The following is a 24519-nucleotide window of genomic DNA, read 5'->3' on the forward strand; positions in this document are numbered from 1 at the left end:
ACAATCCAACATCATGGACAGAACAGAAGGTAAATGGCATGGCTAGAAATGTAAATCAAAGGTGTCAGCCCTACCGGAAGCAGAGTAGACCACACTCTGAAAGCAGGCAGTTGGTGACAGCAGCTGCAGAGGGCATCAGTATCCATCCTACCTCACCCCACCACACACTGGAGCCCCAGCCTCCACTTCGCTGACCTGACCCCGTTTTACAGCCCATACACCGAAGACAACATCACTTCATGTAGAATGCAGTTACATAACTGGCATTCATGCAAACACCTCCTGTGTCTTGTCCTGTTGTAGACAGATGATGTCACTGTACCTGATCCAAACTGGGCACAATGCAGACACAGCCAATTACTCTAAAGTCAGAAATGAAATAGTTTTTGAGCAAGGGTGAGGGGATGGAGATAAAATGTCAATGGAGCTAATAAGCAAACAATGTCGTGTCAAGATGAGATGTGAAGAAATTGCCCAACTATAAAATTAAAAGATGAAATGATCAGAAGGGTTGCAATAGTTAAAGGAGGTACAAAATAAATGTTTATTAATGAGTACAGACTGTTGTAAAGTATGGAGTCTAAGGCTTAGGAGAACACTGTGGTAGACTAACAAAGGAAGAAGCCAGAGAATGGCAATGACAAGAGATTACAAACTCCAGGTCATGTTTGGGGTCTTAAGTGGTATTCTACAAGTCAGATTTTCAAGAGACAGCAGATGCGCAGATTTTGCGCAAACAAAATGTATTAGCTATGTACAATAAAGAAAATCAGAAACTCTAAAGAAGTGGTTGGGATTTTGTTTGGTATGGTCTGATCGGACTGAAACTTTGAGCTTTATGACTCTGTAAATGTAAGCCTTCATAACAAGGGTAACCATAGATATTCGCAGCACCGAAACAGACCTTTCAGTCCAACTCATACATGCCCGCCAGATATCCTAAAGTAATCTAGTTGCATTTGCCAGCATTTGACCCATTTTCCTATTCAGATACCCATCCAGGCGCATTTTAAATGTTGTAACTGTACCATTCTCTGCTACTTCCATTAGAAACAAATTGGAGTAGAGTGCGGAGGAAATTTTATCCGACTATATACAAAGTCATATTTATGTTATAGCTGGACCAATGGGTTCATTCTAGGTACTATATCTCAAAAAAGGATAGATGAGCCTTGGAAAAAATTACTGCACAATGCTGTAAGGCAGAGAATAGATAGACTAGACCTTTATTCCCTGGAATACAACAGATCAAGGAGGAGATTTATGATTTGAGACTTCGGTATTCAGAAAGAAATTGATATCTCAGATACAAGAAAATATTCCCACTGATGGGAAATCTAGGTCAAGGGCGCATAAAAATCAGTTAAAAATTGATAAAATCAAAGCCAAACCATTTGGAAAAGCAATTAGTCACCATTTTTTTCACAAACAACAAAACTAGCACCAAAAGAAAATGCCAACTCAACAACTGAGATAGACAGTTTTATTTTGCTGGATAAGATTCTAAATAGATGTTGAGTCAAAGCGGGTAGACAGGTTCAAGTTATATATCAGACATGATCCGAGTGAATGGTGGAATAGATTTTAGGGGTTGAAAGGCATGGTTCCTGTTCTTAAAAGGCACTATGAGGTTTCAATGGCAGTGAATCAAGGTAAGGGTCAACGAAGGTATGCAGCTAAAAACAGACAACATTTGGAGCCGCAATTCAGGGTGAGAAAGAATGTGGAGGTTGAAAGTAGTCTGATTCAGCTAGGGATAAAAGTACCAAAGGGGAATGGAGTTGGTGGCGACAAGAGGTGAAAGTGATAAGAGTCACTCTTTCCGAATTGCAGATGGAAGTAATGTCAGTCACTTCACATCAGCAGGTCTACCAATTAGTTGTAGTAGTAGTCAGAGGAGGAGATTGACAAATGAAAAAAGTAAAGGTAGTTGCTTGCCATCAATATAAATGCTGAAGCAGACCCAGTATCTGTGCCTGTATAACCAAACAGCAAAGAAGACGGGTTAAGAAGCAACCCTAAGCGATCTCCCAAAGGGACTGTCCCGAAATGTTTGCTGAAGAAAACTAAACGAGCATGTTTTGGCTCACCACAAGAGAGAAGTCATAGTTAGGCATATCCAGTTGTACAGATCCAATGGTACTATACACTCTACAATAGCTACTGGTGGTGTAACAGTTCAAGTGCAACGTAATGATAAAAGGAGATTGCCAATTTGGAGTCCAACAAATATGCAATTCTCATCCAAATTACTCAACTGATTTTTCAAGACCTCAAAACTGCCACAAAGGTGTATAAGCCACTATTCATGGGGCTATCACACCAGAATTTTTAAGTCAACCAGGGACAAGAAACAAGTGCAGTATGCCTAGAATGCTCCAGGGAGACACTTGCACATGCACTAATGAATGAAACTTTTTGAAAGGTGTCTACATGTACATTTTTATCATTGGATTGCCTGCCAATATGGAAAATGGCATCCCTGGAAGCATCTGATGTTTCAGATTTAAGCAGCGGGCCCAGTACGTGATAAGTATGAATGAACAATTACGACCCCATATCAATTTGGGCTTGTTCTTAATACCCCTCCCAACTCGGAAATTAAAAATGTCACACTCAAGACATCCAATGATATATTCAGGCCTTCTGGTATCAACAAACATTACCTGTGCATACAGACCCACACTGTGTCAGCAGGTTCCAGTTCATTCCTTTTCCTCTCCTAGTTCTTGGTTTCTGTCCCTCTAATCATTGAGGAAGGTTTCTGAAGAGTGAAGAAGCCTCCTGAAGCTATCCAATGGCTTTTGGGATTTGGTTTCCTTTTGTGAAACTCTCTTTATAGTTCCATGACTTAATTTTGATTTGTACTCCTCCAGTTGGCTTTTTTTTCCCCCACGTTCACTCAAAAAGCACACTCCAATATTAGCATACCATTGTTTATTTTGAGTTTTTTGTGGTTGGGATTTGTGAAATATCAAGTGATTAACATGTGACTCAGCACCATACTGACAGTTTTTCTTTGGCTGCTTCATTAGCTAATAATGTTAATGCATCCAAACTGTCAAAGCACACAGTGAATTAATGGTGCACTATATTAATACACTACCCTTTTCTGGATGGCAATGGCTGGTTATCCTAGATTCATAATTATCTGACAAATTTGAAGTTTAAAAATTCAAAAGATATTCACTTTAAAATCCACGAGTAGACAGGCCTCAGACTGTTCAACGGCTGTTTCATAAAATATTCTAATTATCAAATGATTATTACTGGACATTTATAATTCACTTTAAGTTCATGTAAGTTTAAGGAAATAATTAATCCATTCAAAAGGTACTCACCATAAAATCTGTGCAAAGCAAAACGTGTTTAGGCTGTATACCTGTGACAATACCCATACCAATCAGAATCTACCTGCCTGATAGGGGAGAATTAAGATTGACAATTACCTGTTCTTACTACATCTCCAACGTCAATTATAGCCCAACCTGTTAGCAGTGCCATCTCATTCTGTACAAAATGACTTCTCTTTCTTCAAGTCTGTTTCTTGCATCTTCGTTTGAGTGAGTGCACTCACACACACACTGCACCTTTTTCAAAAAGGTTGTCATGGATTCAGCCACATGTGGCAATACGTCCCTGATATGGAGAATTAAAATTAACAGTTAGCTGTTCTTGTTACATCCCCATGTCAATTATACTCCAACAAGTCAGCAGTAGCATCTCATTCTGTAAAATATGGCTTCTCTTTGTTTTCAAGTCTGCTTCTTGCATCCTAGCTTTGTTGAGTGAGTGCAAGATGTAAAGCTTTAACTTCTGATCTCCACTTAGCATTCTTTTAGCAACGTATAAGCTCTGGGTTACTAAACATTTCTTTCTTCTTAATCTCCAAGTTCTCAAGCATCCACATGAATGTTCCCTCTAAGTTACGCACAGCGGCCCTGATGTTCCACACTCGGTGACTGGCGTACTGATACGGTCTGCAGCAATGTCTTCTGCCCCACATGTACCTTGGAGGTCCATGGAGAAGAAAAAGAAACTTGAGGGAACATTGGAACTTTTGAAGACATTGTTGTGAGTGAGTTTTTTTTTAAAAAATGGGTCAGTCAAAGTACTTCTTATGTCAACTTCTTTACTTGGTCTTGCTGTCATATCACCGAGTCCAACTGTGATTGTATTATAGAACCTGTTAATAGTTTTTATGAGAATTGGTCTTTCATGCTCATCTCATAACTAAACAATGGTAAATACAAGGACAATTGGAGAGGGTGTTACACTTATTTATTGGTTCAGACAGGCATTGAGAGAGGAAGGAAACAAATCTGCCAACTGCCTCAGTCATGAACATGACTGCACGGCTCATTAAATATTGACTAACTGCACTGCATGCTCTATTGCCTCTTTCCTACTTCTTTCTCCTAACAAAACATTTTTATATCAAAAAAAAGCAGTGTTTGATGGTACTGGATGACCCGATTCTACTGCGCATGTGCAAGCCTCAAGAGTTGCAAAAACTCAAGAGGTCTGCGCAATCTTTTGGCAATTCATGAACAGAAGGAAGGACTAAGTATTGTGTAATGATTTCATGTTATTTCTAGTATGGTATCATCTGCAAATAAACCACACATTCATGGAAAACAGACACGCAACTGAAAAATTTATTTCTTTTCTGCGTGCACAGCCGTCAGGGAATATTCGCATGGATGCTTGAGCATGATTAAGATTAAGAAAGAAATGTTTGGTAGTCCAGAGCTTACACATTGCTAAAAGGATGCTAAAAGGAGATCAGAAGTTAAAGCTTTTCATCTTGCACTCACTTATCAAAGCTAGGATGCAAGAAACAGACTTGAAAACAAAGAAGCCATTTTATACAGAATGAGATGGTATTGCTAACTGGTTGGACGATAACTGACCTGGAGATGTAATAAGAACAGCTAACTGTTAATTTTAATTCTCATATCAGGGAGGTATTGCCACAGTAATACAGTAGAGTCCAGCTGAATCCATAACTTTTCTTTTTGAAAAAAGGTGCAATGCATGTATAGGATACCAGTGTGGAACTGGAGGAATATAATCGGCCAGGCGGCATCAAAGGAGCAGAAAAGGTGACATGTCCTGCTCCTCTGATGTTGCCTGGCCTGCTGTCTTCCTCCAACTCCACACTATTATCTCGGACTCCAGCATCATCAACTCTTAGTGCAAACATCTACGTATGGATTTACTGCGTGGTAAAAGACAGCTCACTTCACTTGTTCAAGCAATTAATTTTATATGCTCTGCATCGACAACAATTGTACGCAACTTGAGAATTCTGATTATTTTCTCTTCCATTTCATTTCAACACCCCATTTAAACCTATTTTAAATTTGCATTGTCTCACCAAGCATGCCACCAGCAGTTGCTCAGATTTTCATCTCTTGCTTAAATATTTCTGATCATCCACGTGAAGCTCTTTGTGAAATTTCTTTCAATTAACTAAGAGTAATGTCCTTTTTAATTGCTTTACAGCTCCTGCCAAGTAGGTTTGTCCTTTTAAAAATTTTTACGTTGAACCTAATTGTACAGTCATCACGGTGTATCAAATGCTCCCACAGTTTTAGGCTGTGTAGTTGCTCTGTTCCATTTTGCATATTATCACTGTGGTACTACCTTAATTATTGGAGTAGCAACAAAAAAACAAACTGCAACTACTTACAGTCACCCAAATCCCACTTTCTCACTTGTACTGTTTAATTTTATGCTGTCTTTTGGTACTGTTTTGACACCATTTCCGTTTATCTCACAATTTTGCATTTAATTTTGATCTACTATTCAACCGCTTTACATAGTTCAAAAGGGAATACATTTACTTATGTCCTATCAGGAGAATATGCTACCTCATTGCTGCCTTGTGTCTGAAAATTGATTTATAAGCAATGACACATTTTTCACTGAACTACTGAAAATCTCTTTGCTCCGCTTGGTGACAGGACATGAATTACTTAAGGTGTGACCAAAGCGTTATTCTGTTTCACCGTGATTTTCCTCTCACATGCTGTACTGGTAGGAGTGGAGAGAGAAAGGAATTGCTTTCAAATTGTGTCCATTGCACCTTTCAGGATAGTTTCAAGTGTTGAGGTCATGAATCATTTTGTAGTCAGATGCAGGACTATTTTTGCACTGCAGGACATTGCTGGAGCAAGACAAACATTGGCCAGGAAACCACAAAACACCTTGTTTATTCTTCATGTACTGCTTGAGGTCTTCAATTCCAATATACTACGTTCTCTCATTGTACTGAAGCATTCTATCATTATAGAGAATTGAAGTACTGACTCAATGGTACGAAGAACTTTTCATCGGAACAGCTAAATTCTTCTGTGATGCGAGTAACACCATACAGCAAACTCTCAGAGATAATGGGAACTGCAGATGCTGGAGAATTCCAAGATAATAAAATGTGAGGCTGGATGAACACAGCAGGCCAAGCAGCATCTCAAGTGCTCCTGAGATGCTGCTTGGCCTGCTGTGTTCATCCAGCCTCACATTTTATTATACAGCAAACTCTTTTTGGTTGTCTAGTGTAGTACTCCGTTTATTTTGTCAAGTCTGCTAAAATAATAAACTCTCCACTTCAATCCTTGCTTTCTGTATTTGTTCTTGGAGTGTAGCCCTGTTTCTTTTTCTCTGCGCATTATTTGTACTGTGATCTTTCACTTTGTACCCACTGAAGCATTTTGTCTAATTAATCTTTCTTTCTAACGTAGCAGTCCAAAGGCCCTTTCTTGTTTGAGTGTTGTCCAAATTTGTGTTTAGCCTCTGAATCCAAATTAGAAACAATAGGAACAAAGTTGCTAGAAAAGCTCAGTTGGTTTGGCAGCATCTGTGAAGGAGAAAACAGAGTTAACGTTTCAGGTCCGGTGACCCTTCTCAGAACCCAGGTTCTGAGGAAGGGTCACCAGACCCGAAACATTAACTGCTTTATAATTGTTTGAAATTTTCATTATTCAAGAGGACAAAAGAAATTATTTCTCTCACAAAAAAGGGAAAGGCCCGAGGAACTGAATTTCTGGGTAGTGCTGTGTTCGTAAAATAAAAATGTAAATGTAAAATAAAAACAGTTGCTTGTACTGAGAGATTGAGATTGGTAACTATTAGGTCTTTCAGGATACAACAGACAAAATTCTACAAGTGACCTTCCTCAGACACACCCAATTTGCAATCCGAATGATCTTCACTGTATCTGAACAATTCTGAATTCAGAGTTCACCAAGAGGTCAACAGAACATCACCCAATATTCTTTTCTGACTTGTGCAACAAGTATTAACTATTCTTCATTGATAGTGACCAGAGGAACACAACTTCCAGGTGTTTTTTGTTAATTCATTTATGGGACATGGGCTGGGCCAGCATTTATTGCCTATCCTGAACAGCCCTGGAGAAGGAAGCGGTGAGCTGCCAAGAAAGGGAGTTTCAGGATTTTGACCCAGCTACAGTAAAGTAACAGCAATGTAGTTCCAAGTCAGGATGGTATGCGGCTCGGAGGGGAACCTACAGATCGTGGCGTTCCCATACATCTGTTATTCTTGTCTTGAACGTACAGGTCACTCGTTTGGAAGGTGCGGTCAGAGAAGCCTTGGGTTAATGCAGTACATGTGGCAGATTGTACACATGACTGAGCTCTCGTGAAGAAAGTGAATGTGGAGGCAGTGAATGGGGTGCCAATCAAGCAGGCTGCTTTGCTCTGGATAGTGTCAAGTTCTTGACTGTCGTTGGAATTGCACTCATCCAGCCAGTGGGCAGTATTCAATAACATACCCGACTTGTGCCTTGTGGACAGACATTGGTGTGACAGGAGAGTTATTTGTCGCACAATTAATAGCCTCTAACCTGCTCGTGTAGCCACATACACACAGTGTTTGCTGCAAACAACAAAACCATAGGTTTTTATGCATAAAAGGACAAAATTAGTCCATCAGTTCTCACTAAAGTCAAATAAAAAGCTAATCCCACTGCCTCTTCCCTCCCTATAACCGTGTGCATTTCTCAAATTCAAATGTTTATCCAACATTAAAAGGGGTGTAACAGCTTCTGTTTTGTCCAGACTGTAGAGCAGCATTAGGATCCAACGACCCGGTAGGTGTGGGTTTCCTTCGGTGCTCCGGTTTCCTCCCACAGTCCAAAGATGTGCAGGCTAGGTGGGCTAGCTATGCTAAATGGCCCATATAGTGTTCAGGGATGTGTAGATTAGGTGGATTATAGGGGGATGATTCTGGGTGGGATCCTCTGAGGGTCGGCAAGGACATATTGGGCTGAAGGGCCTATTGTCACACTGTAGGGATACTAAGAAAAACCTAGGAGTAAAGAAATTTCTCTCAGCTATTTTTATGCTTGCAAGTGACTATTTTGAACTAAAAGCCGCACATCTCCCAAAACATGGGGAAAAAAAATCAAGTTTTCCCAAAGCACCGAATAAACAAACACTTTTTAGAAACTTCCATTAAATCTCCTCTCAGTCTTCTTTACTTCAATGGAAATAGCATCCCATGCACCTCAAACAACTTCTTATACTGTAGCTTACCACGCTTCCCATTATCTGCACAAACATACAACCTACATCTTCAACGGTTTTAATGGCTTTTGAATGATGAGCCAGTCAAAACTGCTAAGTGCTTATCCACTATACAATTACTATTTTGTCAAACTTTATTACTATTTTAGTCTTTGCCAATTCATAAATCCAGAATACTATTGGCCTTTTTATGGATTGTCTACTCGCATACTCATTGTTCACAATCTTGTTTGACACTTTATCAAGCATCTTCCAAACATCTATGCACACAACATCTCTCCTTTGTCTGCCCAACTAGACACTTAAGAAAATATAATTGAATTTTTTGAAAATATACAAAATTCACATGCAGAGGAAACCTCCCATCAAAACAACAAACGATAAAATATGGAGAAAATTAACTTTTATTTTATGCTGGATTATTTTGCGAAAAGGAATTTGACATGATGACATAATTGCAGAGCAGGACTGCAAAACTTTGAGCAGATCTGCAGAATTTTGTTGCAAACCATTCAAGTACAGAAGTTGTAATGCTTCATCACTAAGCTTCACTGCTGAGTAGTTACTGTATGAAATGACTCCAATATCAAAAATCTATTCAAGCTAGAGACCTGGTTTTGAAGTAGACAATTTCTCAAACATCAGTTAAATATTTCTCTTCTAGGCGTTGTGTGTGTAGTTATGTATACAAATTCTAATGACATACACGGCAAAATTTTAAGGTTATAAAGTAACTCCACAGCTATTCTTGAACTTCTGTTTACCGAAATAAGTTAGATTCCCAGTTCAGATGACAGGCAAAGTTTTCATCACATCTTGACTGTTAAAGTAATCACACTAATTTTGATGTATCACCATTTTTCTTGTCACTTCACAGTTTTCCATGAAGAATGGAGCACCCTATTCCTGCCTCTTTTGCAAACTAAATTAAAAATTCAACACTATTTTTAAAGTGTCAGTCTATTCACAACTTTTAGAATCCGATGAAACAATCTGAAAAATGTCGTTGTCGGAACTCAACCTCAAAATGTGCCAAGTGAATACATGCAGGAAAATAAACTCCATTTGTATGCAGCCCGAAAACAAATGCAAATAAAAAAGGAAAATTACAAAGTCATGCAACTACCTTCAGGTGTTCTTCCTGGAATGGATGCTCAGTATATTCAGGGACAGGTAAGTATTTATTCTCCACCTCAGCGAACAGCTTTACCACCAGGTCAGTCAGATCATCCAGGGATTCTAGAACCAACAGATCATTTGAGCACACATAAATCACATTTATATTGCTAACTTGAAGCTCCCAATTCCCATCATGTGCCAACTCCTGCAAAAAGCCATAAAGGGCTTTCATTTTTAGCACAAAACAAATTGGGAGTGGGAGTAGGGCAGGGAGTCAGCGGGTGGGAGCAGGACAGAGAGTGTGCAAGTGCAAGATCATGTAAGAGCACACATGAGATCACAAGCAAGTGATCAAAATTCAAAAAAACAAAAAAATCTGAAACCAGAAATCTCGTTTCCCAACTGAATCAATAACAAGGCACCATTGTTTTAAACTGAAACGCATGAGGTTTAAAGAAAATGTTTTCACCCAGAGAATGAGGGGGATCTGGAAGGGTACTTGAGATGGGAAATATCACAACTTTTAGAAGTACTTGCAGCAACACTTGAAGCCTCACAACATTCAACGAATGGTCCTAGTGTAGAAAAGTGGGACTGATGTAGGTAGTGGTACATTTTTGGCAGTACAGACTTGATGAGCCAAAGGGCCTCTTCTGTACCAAATGGTTCTATAATTCTGTGAGCTGTCTGAAACCATGATTCTCCTTATTTGAAATGGAATTGCTGGGTTACCGTGACCTAGCACTGAAGGGTATCCCAGCTGGGAGAAGGCATGATCCAAGCTGCCTTAAGTGACTGAAACGTTAGACAACCATTTCAGGAAAACCTCTCGCATGTTACTTGAACGTATTTGGGTCGGCAGGCAAGGGGGTCACATGAGCCAGTGGTCTGCTAACATTAAAAATTTTCTAAACTTACTCCATTTTAAATATGTGATACATGTTATTTTAAATAGCTTATATGTCTTATTTTTCTGACATCCCAATCAATGAAGTCTGTGGATTAAGGCAGTGCTGGTTAAAGCAAAACAAAACCTCTGAATTTGCGCAAAAAAACTTTCACCAGATTCTTTAACATCCACTTTTCCACTTTCATTCTGTCAATAATGCAAGTTTGACTGGCTACCAGTCGGAGCACAAAAGAAGGACAAAGTAACAATCAACATCCCCTAAAAATGGGGACAGAAAGGTTTGTTTCTCAAACAAAAAGAAACCATTTACAGATTCATGCTGCAACATATCCTGATGCAATAAGCTACAAGGGCAAACTATTCTTAACTGGATTTCTCTTCTAAAAGTAGAAAAGTAACAAGCTGTCACTGGAAATACCAAAACCATAAACATATTAAAGTTAATTTTAAATGTTACTATGATTTCTGAATCCAACGTTGTTCTTCTTATCCAAAAATTAAATGCAAATTTAATCTGGTTCAATTAATTGTATTAAAAATAGTGATTTGCTCCAAAATGCAAATCTGTTTATTTTGAAAGGGGACAAGTAGCTAGAAAACTCCAAAATCTTACATCTATCGCACTTTTAGTTGCTCATACCAGTAGACTTTTCTAATGAAAAAAGTACCTGCATTCTTGAAAGGTAATTCAAGTTCAAGTACTCCAAATAGGTCCAAGGGATTCAGATAATTATGGTGAATTTTACAACAAAAAAAAATTGAAACAGATAAGAAATTGGATTGAAAAATGATTTCTTCAGATTGTCTGCAGTGTTCAAGATTATAGTATCTTCTATACTACATTGAAGCATTCAACTTTCTGCTCAGAGATCAGTTCAACTGATAATTAAATCAAACAATATATCTGAAACACAGCCAAGAAACGTAGATTAATTCCTAGAGATAGCAAGAAATGCCGATGCTGTAGTCGGAGGTAACAGTGTGGAGCTGGAAGAACACAGCAAGCCAGGCAGCATCGGAGGAGTAGGTAAGTTGACGTTTTGGGTTAGGACCTCTTATGTTGGCTACCTGCACCAGCAGGAAAATCAAATGCAAGCTTTATTTTATAAAGCAGAGCGTTTCAGATGTCTTGTTTTAAAAATAAATTGCAACTGCATTATACAGCATTTAAACAAATTTTGAATACAATTATATTAGTTCCCATAATAATTGGCAGGACATTCCGAAAGGTCTTTGGGTTAGTTTCTAGCAACGTTACTGCTGATATCCACAATATGCCACACTGTCTTAACAAAGTTTGGTGAACATAATTTTCTCAAGTTAGAGTGTTAAAATCTTTGATTAAACCCTGGCTGAGTATACCGAATGTTACAATGCAGAAATAGCCATCCACACTGTACGTTCATGATCCAATCAGGACTCCTTTTCAGTATGGCAACAAAGGCAGCCATTCAGCTCAGGCACGTATGCCACTTTGTTTTGCAAGTGCAATGGAAAACAACTCCCACTGTACCACTTGCTCCCTGTGGTCTTGCATTCTCTTTTCTCAATAGATGCAATCGCCTCCACTACAACTACTTACTGTGATAGAGCATTTCATGATCTAACAGCAACTGTGATTAATAAGCACCTGATTATTAATTCACCTTGTTAAAGTATCTTTGACACATTAAGACATCCACGTGCACTTACAGAGGAGCATATCAAACAAAGATGCATAATGAAATATTATAGCTGATGGCCAAAAGGTGACTCAAACAGGTAGCTTTTAAAGGAGCTTCTTAACAAGCAGATGGACAGCCTTTTCAGGAGAGAATTCCTGAACTGAAAGACCAGGAAGACCTGGTAGGAGGTTGAATTAGAGAAACGTGGATATCTCTGAAACTTATAGGCCTTGAGGAGATAATGGAGATAAGCGTGGAGCAAGGCCACGTGAGGATTTAAACAGAGTGAGAATTCAAACAAGAATGGGATTGTGGAATCAGAAATTGATATAGATCAGGAAGCATATGAGCACTAGATGAATGAGTCCCAGAGTTATGACAGACAGTTTCAGATGACCTCAAGTTTATGTAGAATGGAATTTGGCAGGCCAGCCAGCAAAGCACTGCAGTAGTGAATCCTGAGTGAACCCATTTATGCTTAGTACAATCTTCAGTTGACAGGATTCCTCGTTACAATAATCAAAAATTCCTTGTTCATTTGCTCATTTCATTCAAAAGTTTAACGTTTTAAGACCTGTTTAACCAATCTTAAAATTGTAAGCTACAGAAATTAGAACGCTCATTCATCTCCCACATAGCTTACAACTGACATTAATGTTAGTTACTTGCTGACATCACAACAGTGGTGCACTACGTCTCAAGTCTACATAATGTAGAACCACACACACTCAACAGTTAATTTCCTTCAAGTATTCAATCAAATTTGATTTTCTGATTGGTGTTCTAAAGGAAAGGTTGAAAATCCATTACAAGAGCAGATATAGCTTAAAAATATGAACACTGATGTGGCATTGGCACTTCCTTCAACCCAGAATGATGCAGGAACTTTGTTGGAATTCCTCAGAGATAACAATTTAAAAAGAAAATCCGAAGTTTCATCTTTCTTTGCAGATTCCTTAACTGCCAATAGTACTCTTTCTTCTTGATACTGTGTGAAGATGTGTTACCTACCAATCTAAAAGATCTTTTCCAATCTAGATAACCAAGGTCCCAGTGCCACTGACAGAAATGAAAAGCAAACTCATTATTTTACTGATCAGAACTTTCATCAATGAAGCTCCCCTAGATACTCAAATGGCATTTTATCTATTGTTTGAACGCATTTCTTCAACATGTGAAAAAGATCACTGGACAGTCGAGATATTCACATTGCAAATGTATAGTAATTAAGATTGGGGAGAACACCATTGTGCATTGTGTAGTTGAAGAGTTACAAATTAACAAAAAGGTTTTACCCAATAAAGTACTTGCCTCTCCCTAGGACACAGAGAGCCATCAGGTTTGATGAATAGTTAGTTGAGTGAAACTTGAGGAGTTCTTGTCGTACATCTATGCCCATCTCTGCTGGCCTAGTTTCCAAGGTGAACTTGTTGCCTAAAATTGGAAGTAGAGGCAGTTTCAAGTAATGTAATAACTTGCATCATTGTTCAAACATCATCCTTTTCCAAGGTTACACATCAACCATCTGGCTGCACATTTGAATAGTTTTTGTAATCCCAAATTGGTGAAGCTGCAGCAACAAGGTTGCAACCAAGAGCTCTAAATCCACAATTTCAATTCTGACAAACTGCTTTTTCAAGTCTCACAGGTTAAGTAGCTAAATGAAGCATTCTGAAGTAATTTTATGTATTACTGAATTTGCTCATTAAGACTCAACAGCAAAACATTGCAGAGATGGAACTCTGGAAAAAAAAACAGAATATGCTCCTAGCAGGTTTAGAAGCATCACTGGAGACATAGACAGTTAGGTCAAATGTTTCAGGTTAATTACTGCCCATCAGAACTGATCAACTTCAATAATGCAACACTCCTTTGTTACAACGCTGGATTGTCAGCTTCAACTTTTCTCTGAAAGTCCTGGTGTGGAAGTTGAAGACTTAAACTGACTAAAATACAAATGTGATCAACTGAGTCACAGCTGTCAGTATTAAGGTTAACATAACACGAAGCACTGCTATTTTGTGAAACAATTTTACATGAAAAAGGTGCAAATGACAGTTAATCATTGAAACAGTTATTTTTCTACTCAGCACAACGAGACACAAAGTGAAATATCAGTCCCAAAGCCCAAACATTCCATCTAATCTTCCAACAAATCTGAAGTGAAAGCAAACCAGAGACCTGGAACATCGTCAACAGATCTGCAGTCCACTGTCCCCCCCTTCAGTGAAGTTACCCACTGAGAATATGCTGCACTGCAATACCCGATTTCAAACGCACAGGCATCATCACTGACCACTCAAATTTAACTCTGTCATCGTACCTTTGTGGTTACATCAAGTGGATGGTAATGTCAAGTAAACTGATACTATTTTTAAAACAAATTATTGTAGCTTTTAAATCAAAAACAGTAGGCAGGAATTTTCTTTTTCTTTTAACTTTCAGGCCTTGTTATCAGTCAGATAAAGAAAAATCTCCAGTTAACTTCAGTGCCAGTCAATGGTAGTTTTTAAGAAACAATGTGCAGCAAAAATAAAAGGCAACTCTGCTACATTGCATTGTCATACAATTTTCAGTACAAAGAAGCCATTTCGCCCAACCAATCTGTTCCAATGTTTATGCTCCACTAGAACATACTGCCATCAGAATTATCTATCTCTATCTGCATCTCCTTTAATTTCCTTCTCCTTGTTAGACAAGGAGAGAGAAGAATTAAAGTTTGATCATTCATGTAAATGTGCAGTAAGTATATTTTAATATCATTTTTGAGTTTTGTTTTGAATGAACACCAAGTACATTTTGGCCCCTGTGCATGACAAGGATTAGTGATTAACTTGTCAGCATTTGTGCAGCCATTTTTTTTCAAAAATCAGCAAGACGAGGAGCAACTAGGATGTGAATTGAAATGTGTTTGCGTTGGGAGAGCTTTACAACAGGTCAGAGTAAACACTAAATAGCATTTGATTGCATTCAGTTAACAGGATCAGAAATTGAATTATTTTGCATCGGGAAGAATCCATAACTTGGAAGTCTTTTGGTTTCAGTTCAGAGTCCTGGTCATGTTAGATGTATTAAAGTTTCTCCGAGAAAAAGCAGTTCAGAAAACCTAGAAAATGTGTTACCTCTATATAAGGGTTTCAGTTTGAAACTTCCAGACCAGTGTGTTTAACTAGTATACCAAAGGGATATTTAGAACTGAGCTTTGTCTGTATGTGGATCATCAAAATAGACTTGAAATTGAAATTAATTGAATGAAGAAAGTCAAATCCACAACTGTAATAGAGAAGGGGTTCTATCTGACATTTGAGTACTTTAAAATCATGGTGTTAACACAGATGAGATTGTAACTTTACTGCATGTTTCGAAAACTTTCAAAATGATGTTATATAAAATTTATTTGGTTTATTCTTTATTTATTTTGAATAATTAATTTGTTTTATTGTTATAACAAAATCTACAGCTTTGCATTTGCATTCTGGGGAGACCACCATGCCAAATAAAAGCAAAATATGACCTATCAAGCCAAACTTCAGTGTGGGATCTGACTTGTCCAGTAATGATGGAATGTTACAAAAGCCAGATAGAAACACAGGCTGTGTAGAAGACATGAAAAGGCTGCAAAGAGATGTAGACTGGTTAAGCGAGTGATTAATAAGGTGGTAGATGGTGTTAAATGTGGCAAAATCCAAGGTTATTAATTTCTGTTGGAAGAGTAGAAGAACAATGTTTATTAAAAATGTGTAAAACTTAAATTTTTATCCCAAGAGAGTTGATGTACTTGGACAAAGAATACAAAAAGAGCTAGCATACAGGTACAAGCAGTAATTTGAAAAACAAATACCATGGTGGCCTTTACAACAAGGGGACTCAGTACAAGAGGAAATTTTGCTACAATTCTACAGGATCTGATTGATATCAGATGTGGAACACTGCGTGCAAGTTATATTTAAAGGAAATATATAATGTTAGAGACAGGACAGCTAAGGTTCACTAGAGGCCGAGCAAATTAGGTCTATATTTTCTTCAGATAAGAATGAGAGGTGGTGATCTCATTGTAACTTGCATGATTATGAAGGGACTTTACACAACAGACAGAGGTTGTTTTCATGGCAGGAGAATCCAGAGAAAAGGGGAAAAAAGGTACATTTCCAGCACGAGGGCCCAAACATTTATAACAGAGGGGAGGAGAAATTTCTACACTCAGAAGGGTTGTGAATCTTTGGAACCCTTGACCCCAGAAGGTTATGGATGCACTCAAAGGTCAATATAGACTTCTGGTCTTTCAGAAAATCAAAGAATATATAAAAATTAATCAGGAAAGCTGAAGCCTAAATGGAACCATACTCAAAAGGCCATGATTGTCGACTGACCCTCTACCATTTGTTTACTTAACTTAAATATGCCATTAAGCCTTTAATCAGTTAGAAGCTTTTAATTAATGTGTATATGTAAATTCCCACATTTCTTTCAAGTTACTGCCTGAGAGAACTAAAGGTTTTATCAGTGTTAAGACGAGGCAACATTTTAGATCAGACAATCCATGTTACGTGTGAAGCCTTGTTTAGAACCTGTTTGTATTTTGGTTTGCAGTCAGACTGGTTGTGTTTCTGGAGTAGGAATTTATAAAATACTACATTGTTTATAAATTGTGTGCTTTTTGAAAAAAAATACAACGTACGTGCACACACAGCAGTGACTTGCAAGAAATTGAGGTTTACATATATATAATCAACTAAAACCTAACCGATGAAAGATTTAACAGCATCTTAGATTTGTTTAATACATCCTCATCAGCTGTATAACTCATTGATCTTTTACTTATAAATTGTGACTGATGCCACTTCTCTCACTAACACCTGAAGGAGGAGTAAGTCTCCGAAAGCTTTCTAGTGTCATGTGATTTCCGACATTGTCCACCCCTGTCCAACTAGCACCTTCATATCAATTCTAAAAGGAGTGCAGGAGAAGGATCTCCAGGTACATGTTCATTTATCATTGAAGGTGGCAGGCCAAGTCGTGAAGCTGATTAATAAGGCATACAGGATCTGGAGTTTTACAAATAAAAGCACAAATACAGAAATAAGAAAGTTATAATAAACATTAAAAAACACTGATTTAATTTCAACTGGAAAACCATATCTGGCTGGGGACATCAATGAAGAAAAGCAAGGCTTTAAGAGATGGTACAGTAAAAGATTCACAAGAACACTTCTGGAGATTAGACACTTCAATAAGCAGGGACTAGAGAAGCTACAGTTGTTTTCCTTGGAGAACACTGAAAGGTGATTTGACAGAGGTGTTCATAAGCAGTCTAAACTAAACACATAGGCAGAAACTGTGGACTCAGATTTCAGACAAGTGGCAAAAAAAACACCAAAAGCAACACGAGAAAGATATCATTCAAGGCGCTGTGATGATCCGGCACGCAGGTGTTCAGCAGGTGGTTCAGGCAGGTTCCACTGTGCCCTTCAAAAGGGAACTGGATAGCTACGTGAAGGACAAGAATGGTAGATTTTCGGCAAAAGAAAGCATGCAAGTTGGAGTTGGACTAGCTAAACTGCCCTTAGAGTGTGTTCATGGATTTGAAAGACTAAATGGCCTCCTTCAGTGCAAGAATCATCGAATGATTCTAATTTTTATTTGATGACTAAAAGCATATGAAATACTGATGACACACAGGAGGTCAGGCATAAGAAGTTAAAATAAGCAAACTAATTTCAGAAAAACTGCAGATATTTTCTTCTACCATCGTGTAGAATCCAAATTAAGTTTCAATGCATAATTTCTGATTTTCTCATGCAAAAGTTGGTGTTTTCACTTCAGCCACAGGATAGTTTGTCATGCTCTGAAAATACAGGATACACAATTCTCTCGTGGCTTGTCCAATGCATGTACTCAAATTAATCTGCACATGCAGGTGAAATCAAGAGAACTGATAAATCATTCAGTAACCATTCTGCTTAATTTTTCCTTCACTTGATTTCTTCCTGATTAAATGAGTTTTGCTGAAGAACCAATCACTATTTTTCACTGCCCAATGCTTTGAATTAAATGTCTTACTAAACTATACTGCTTTATTTTCCAGCACAATTGAAAATGCATGTTTTGTTTTTTATAAAAACCTTCAAGGACACCATTTTCAGAAGTCAAGCTACAGCAACATATGCTCATGATACATGTTTTTAAACACCAACTTTTTTTTAAAATTCCAATCTGTTCTTCAGTCCAAATGACACCATTTCTCTTTTCCTCACTTTTCACCAGTTTCCTTCAAATCTCACAAGCTCTTGTTAAATGTAATTTGTCAGCATGGAAAGCATTCTAAATTAAATTATCCTTTCTCTGGAGGACAGAGAAATGACAAATACAGAAAGTTAGTTGGAGTCAAAGTAAGAGACAACTTGAAAGCACACACCACTGAGATGAAGGCACATATCAAAGTGACTATGGTAATGACTAGAATAAGAAGCGACCAATTTTCAACTTAATTACAGCAAAGTCAAATAAATTTGAAATACAATAACAGCAAGCTTAATCTTCAAACTCAGGCAAAGAGCAAATGTTAAAATGCATAGGAGTTTAGTACTGCAGTTGCTGAACTACTTCCACATGCTTTTATCACACAACTGATGGACCAATTATAATGAAGTAACAGCAGCTAGTGACTGGTCAGTACAGAAAATCAGACACCGGCACACAATGTTTTTCTGAATATCCGTGTTTATGGTTAGTGGAATTTTTTTCAGAGACTCTCAGTTATGTTAGTCAAAATGGTAAGAACAGTTAATGAATTTACAAAACCATTTTGAAATGCATACCGCATAGTGCAAGAGTCACATGCCATGCTAAAATTTAAAAGTGTAGCTCAAAGCCAGAGATAAATTCTGCATTTGCACTATTGAGGCCCTCAAAATCAAGGTCAAGAATGTTACTGTTTAGATGCTAAATGTTGCAACAGTTCATGTCTGAAGGCATATTATTGTTGAAAGTAAACATCCTGACCTACCAGCAAGTCTACCTGCCTGGTCTGAGACTGGTCAGTCAGCAAAGATTGACAGTTAACATATCCTGCTGAATATCCACACCAACCAGTGAGTACCTTCTTGTACTATACTAATTTATGTTCTTGTTCAAAAGTTCGGTTCCTTGCAACCCCAGTGAGTGTAAGATTAATATTTTTGGCGATGTCTCCTTTTAGAAATAACAAATTTGCTGTATTCAACAGATTACTGACACAGTAACCAAATGGTAATTTGAAAGACAGCAGAAAAGTGTTAAACATTTAGGAAAAATGTGATATAGCGACCATGTTACAGGTGATTCAGAGATCTGAGAACATGGGTTGAAACTCACGTCCCACCTCCCAGTTGAGTAATGTAAAAATCAATCAGATTCATTAACATCCTTTACGGACCAAATCTAATGCCTTTACCTGGTCTGGTCAACATGTGATTTCAGACCTACATTAATGTGGTTGGGCTCTTAACTGCCCCCCAAAATGATCTTGCGAGCTACTCAGTTTCAGGACGAGGGCTAGGCAACAAATGCCAGTCTTGACAGTAACACCCGCATCCCATAAAAGAATAAAGAAGAAAAAAAGTAGCCCTCACCCTTAAAAATACCCAAATACAAGATTAATGTTTTTTAAACAGATTATTTTGTTGATGTATCAGCATGTGTATTTCTCAGACAGTAACAGCATATTTACATCTATTTAATAGCACAATATGTCTGTTTAACACAAACTACAAGCTCAAAAATCATTTGAATAGTTCAGAATGTAGACCACAAATCTTAAAGCAATATCCGTTATATTGTTCGTCCAGGGAAAAAAAAAAGACACTGCTATATTGATACATTAACGCGAACATCCAATTTCAACAGTCCATTCCTCATATTAGTTACCAAATTAATACATGTGAAATGCATCTGCTTCCTATGCTTTGTTAACATACATCACTTCACAAAATATGGGTACTGCTGGTTGGCCAACGTTTGTTGTCCATCCCTCGCGCCCTTGAACCAAGTGGCCTGCTAAGACATTGCAGAAATGAGAAAGAATGGTGAACCATCTTCTGCAACTTCCTCATTCATTTTGATGTAGTCATACTGCCAGTGTTATTCAGAAAGTTGTTTGGGATTTTGCTCCAGTGAAGGAATAACAATAAGTGCTAAGTAAGGATGGTGAGTGGGGAGCTTGTAGATGGCATTGTTTCCATCCATTTGCTGTTGAAATCTCTACCACCTAGAATGACAAGTTTGGAAGCAGCTGTTGAAGGAACCTTACTGCGTTCTGCAGTGCATCTTGTAGATAGTAAATACCGCTGCCATTACGCATTGGTATTAGGAGTGAATGCTGATATCGGCGGATGGGTACCAATGAAATAGGATTCTCTTCATGGGTGGTGCTGAGCTTCTCAAGTATTAGTGGTGCTGCACTCTTCAGCAAAACGGATTGTCACTCTCATTACTTGTGCCTTGTAGGTGGAGGATCGGTTTTGGGAAATTGGGAAGAGCATTACTTGTTGCAGAATTCCAACTTCTGACCTGCTCTTGCAGCCACAGTATCTTTGTGCCTGGTCCAGTGTAGTTTCTGGTTGAGGGAGAGGGCGCGCATGAGGAAGAGTGCACATGTTTGCGCAAAAAAAAGTCAGAGATCACTTCCTTAGAAGGGTAGACAATTTTATGTCAAACTGTGTTCATAAAACAAAATCTACAATTCTGGCATTTTTAAAAGAATCTTGGTTGAAGGATCTTTATCTATATTAGACTTAGAACATTTTTTTTAAAAAAGTGTCTAACTGGTGATATCAGCAGCTGGGTAAAGCATTTACATTTATGCTGATCGTAGCAGAATTGTGGGATGAGAGAAACAATACACTTCCCCAATCTCATGTTTCAAAGCTGTGGCCTTTCATCAGAACTGGTTTTAAGAACTAACCTGTTCCAAATGAACTAAACCGATGTTCTGGGTTGCCTGTAGATTTCTCCAACTGAAACAGTCTCCAGGCATCATTCATTAGATTTTTCTCATGCTCTGAGTCAACAGCATTGACCTCTCTATCTTTACAGCTGGCATCAAACAAAGGACAAAGGAAAAACTGGGCAAACCTAATTTATAAGAAAAAGTTGATTAAGTAAAGCTTCAAGGAACAAACATTCACATTGCACTACATATTTTAAAGAGAGCTCAACTAAATATGCCTAAAACAATATAAAGCATGATTCCAACAACACAGAAGCAGATTATTTACCAAAGTATTATAAATGGTACTGTATTAACCAAGCACCTATCTACTGCATTCTGTGTAACTGGTTAATGGCATGCATCAGAAAGAAACAAGGGAAATAACAGTACAATGAACTGGAATACTACCTTGTCACCAGATAGCTGACTGATGGGCTGAATTTATTCAATTCATGGTCAGAAGATTCCAAAAACAAAATCACAGGACTAAATTTTCACACACTGGTCAATATTGGAATCGAGGAGGCAGGGTTTAAATATGGCAGGTTAAACTGTATCCAAGCTTCCCCTAACGTACAAGTTTAAGAAAGCACGTACTATGTTATTGTTCTGCAGTCCTGGCCTTGTCTACTCTAATGCAGGGAATAACATTCTAGATTCCTCACTATTGCCACCAAGTTAGGTCAGTTTTGGTAGGTGATATGGTTTACTGTACCTCAGAGGTGGTATGGACTATGGACACAAATTAATTTGTTGGACAAGTAGGTTTGAATGGTGTTGACAATTCACATTTCAATCTATTTGTGCATGTTAAATGTGACAGATAGAGCTCTGTCTAAGATGGCAAGACCAATAAACAGACAAGAATGATGGAAGTGTTAGGATATTAGAGTACTTGGCGTCGAGGATAAATTGCTCCACTGCATTCAACAGTACTGAGATTCATGTGTCACATGGATCCTGAGAGTTAATTTTTCTTTGATCGACAGTCCAGCCATCTGCCGAGTCCTCTGAAGCTGGGGAAAAACAGGCCACTACAGGTGTCGTGTATTTGACTTTGTGGGTCTTGTTTAGGTGCTCAAAGGAAATGGAAATTCATTCACTGAGCTCCAAACCCCAGTACTGGTTTCAGCTTTGCAGAATTTTTGAAATAGTTATCAAGGAGACAGCATTTATTTTGATTCACATTTTGTAGGGGTAATTAGGATTAAAGTTTTTGAATCTGTTTATTTGGATAGTTTTATGAGCATTTCAAATGCATCCAAACGTATTGATAGCTCTCGCAAGTTCTGTGCAGATTGGATGCAACAGAGGTAATGGGACGGGCCGGCAAGAACTCAGGTGCCTAACGCTCAATTGAGCCAATATTCCATTGAATAAAGTGTGTGCCCTAATGTATGCATGCCAGGCTTGTTCTGACAATAACAGGCCTACCAAAGCCTGTCCCACCCATCCACCATGGAAAAAACATGGGGGGGGGGGGGGGGGGGCAGATACTACCAGCAGGAGACAGGATGGAGAAGTTGGGAAATGGCCTGATTTTTGATTCCTGTCTCCAAGTTGAACACCTACCTCAGGATTTGGATGCAGTGGTTCAGAAGACCTTAAAAGACCCCCTCAAGAATATATTTAAGATTAATTATAGAATCAAGTTGGATTCTATAATTCAACTTGTGTGAACAGGTGATAATCTGGTTCTGATCAAGAAATGCTTGATCTAACATAGGGCAAAAAGGGCACAATTATGTTCCCATGAGAAACTAACCCTTGTTTATGTCACAAAACAAAAGTTAATATTTTTTTTAAAATTCATTCATGGGATGAGAATGTCGCAGACCAGGCAGCATTCATTGCCCATCCCTAACTGCCCAGAGGGCAGTTTAGAGTCGACCACATTGCCATGCTATCCAGAATTAGCCGTTAGATGGAATTACACTAGCAAGCTGCATTGTACTACAGACCTTCCAAACAAATGATCTCACCTTTGATGGTTGCCTATATTTAAATTAACTTCCAATGCTGTAATTTAAGGGCCAAAACAATTTGTAACAAGAGGGGAGAGGTAGGAGAAGCTAAGTACGCCAGTTCTCTATGTACAGAAGCTCTCTGGCAGAAAGGTATCGGAAATTAAGGTTGCATAAATTATTCAAACCTGTCAAAATATGAATACAAAATAATTACATCCAATTGCAAACAGGTCAGTTTCCCTATGTAAATGCACTGAAAGGAGCTGTTCACTCTTCAAACAATGTGAAGGGTCACACAAAAGGTATTTTTCGTCTAAAGGTGAGGTTTGGGATGAAGAAGAGAAAGAAATGCAGCAACAGAAGAGTGTGCAGCTGCAAACTGACAGGTGAACACACAAAACAGAGAAATTAACTATTTTGTCATTAGTTACCGATTCAAGGCACCCTCCAAATGCTCATTTGATACATCAAAATAGTAGTTGGTATGTTCTCCACTGGTAAATGCATTTGAGCTCCCAGCATGTTCACTGAGGAACTGACTGTACTCATTCTCCTTTGGATACTTTTCAGTTCCTAAGAAAAGCATATGTTCACAAAAATGGGCAAGTCCAGGTATCTCTTTGGGATCTGCTAAGGAGCCTGAAACAAAAGAAGTAAGGCTACAATTAGCTAAATGTTGTGCTTAGGTCCCAAACATTTTTCCAATATCATTCAAAAATATTTATGAAATGAGGAATGAACATGTTTTAAGAACAAAACATACAACAGGAAATGCACAATAGGCAGTGTGGAACAATGTTCAAAGTGCTTTCAGTTAAAAGACGTTTCTTTAAAATTAAATTAAAATTGCATGATTACAATCTTATAACTTGCCAGACAAACTTGCTGATTTGTAGTAACAGTAGTAACGTTTAATCATTCAAACGTTATGAAGGGTGAAAAGAAAACCAATGACAACCAGCCTGATAATTAATGTAAAACACTACTTCAAAATAAAACCCAGCTAATTAAGTACCTTTAACTGATCGGCTGTACACCATCTGGAATGTATATTTTGACTCTTACTCAAACAAAAGTATTGCCTCCACCGACAAGAACAGATATTTCATTAAAACTGAGTAATCACCAAAACTAGCCCCATCTAACAGTTACATATTAACTAAGCCGACACTCAGTAGTTATGTTTTAAAGGTTTGACAAATTCCAGAGGTTTTATCATGTCTGTAAATCCTTTGATTTGCTTTATTGATTGCTTTTAACTCTCCAGCATCCACTGTTGCTAATGACGTTAGAATAGCAACAAATTTACATACCCATGGCAAACAAAATAGTTACTAAT

General features: G+C 38.1%; 1 protein-coding gene across 1 annotated transcript in view; it reads right to left on the reverse strand.

The window, feature by feature from the left end:
• ide (insulin-degrading enzyme) overlaps nucleotides 1–24519 on the reverse strand; it is a 142951-nt gene that overhangs the window by 88949 nt on the left and 29483 nt on the right. The window contains 4 exon segments of the mRNA XM_059653122.1: nucleotides 9679–9791; nucleotides 13557–13679; nucleotides 21187–21356; nucleotides 23612–23819. Of these exon segments, the coding sequence (XP_059509105.1) occupies nucleotides 9679–9791; nucleotides 13557–13679; nucleotides 21187–21356; nucleotides 23612–23819 (614 nt within the window).

This window comes from Stegostoma tigrinum, chromosome 20 (genome assembly GCF_030684315.1).
Source record: "Stegostoma tigrinum isolate sSteTig4 chromosome 20, sSteTig4.hap1, whole genome shotgun sequence".
Lineage (NCBI taxonomy): Eukaryota > Metazoa > Chordata > Chondrichthyes > Orectolobiformes > Stegostomatidae > Stegostoma > Stegostoma tigrinum.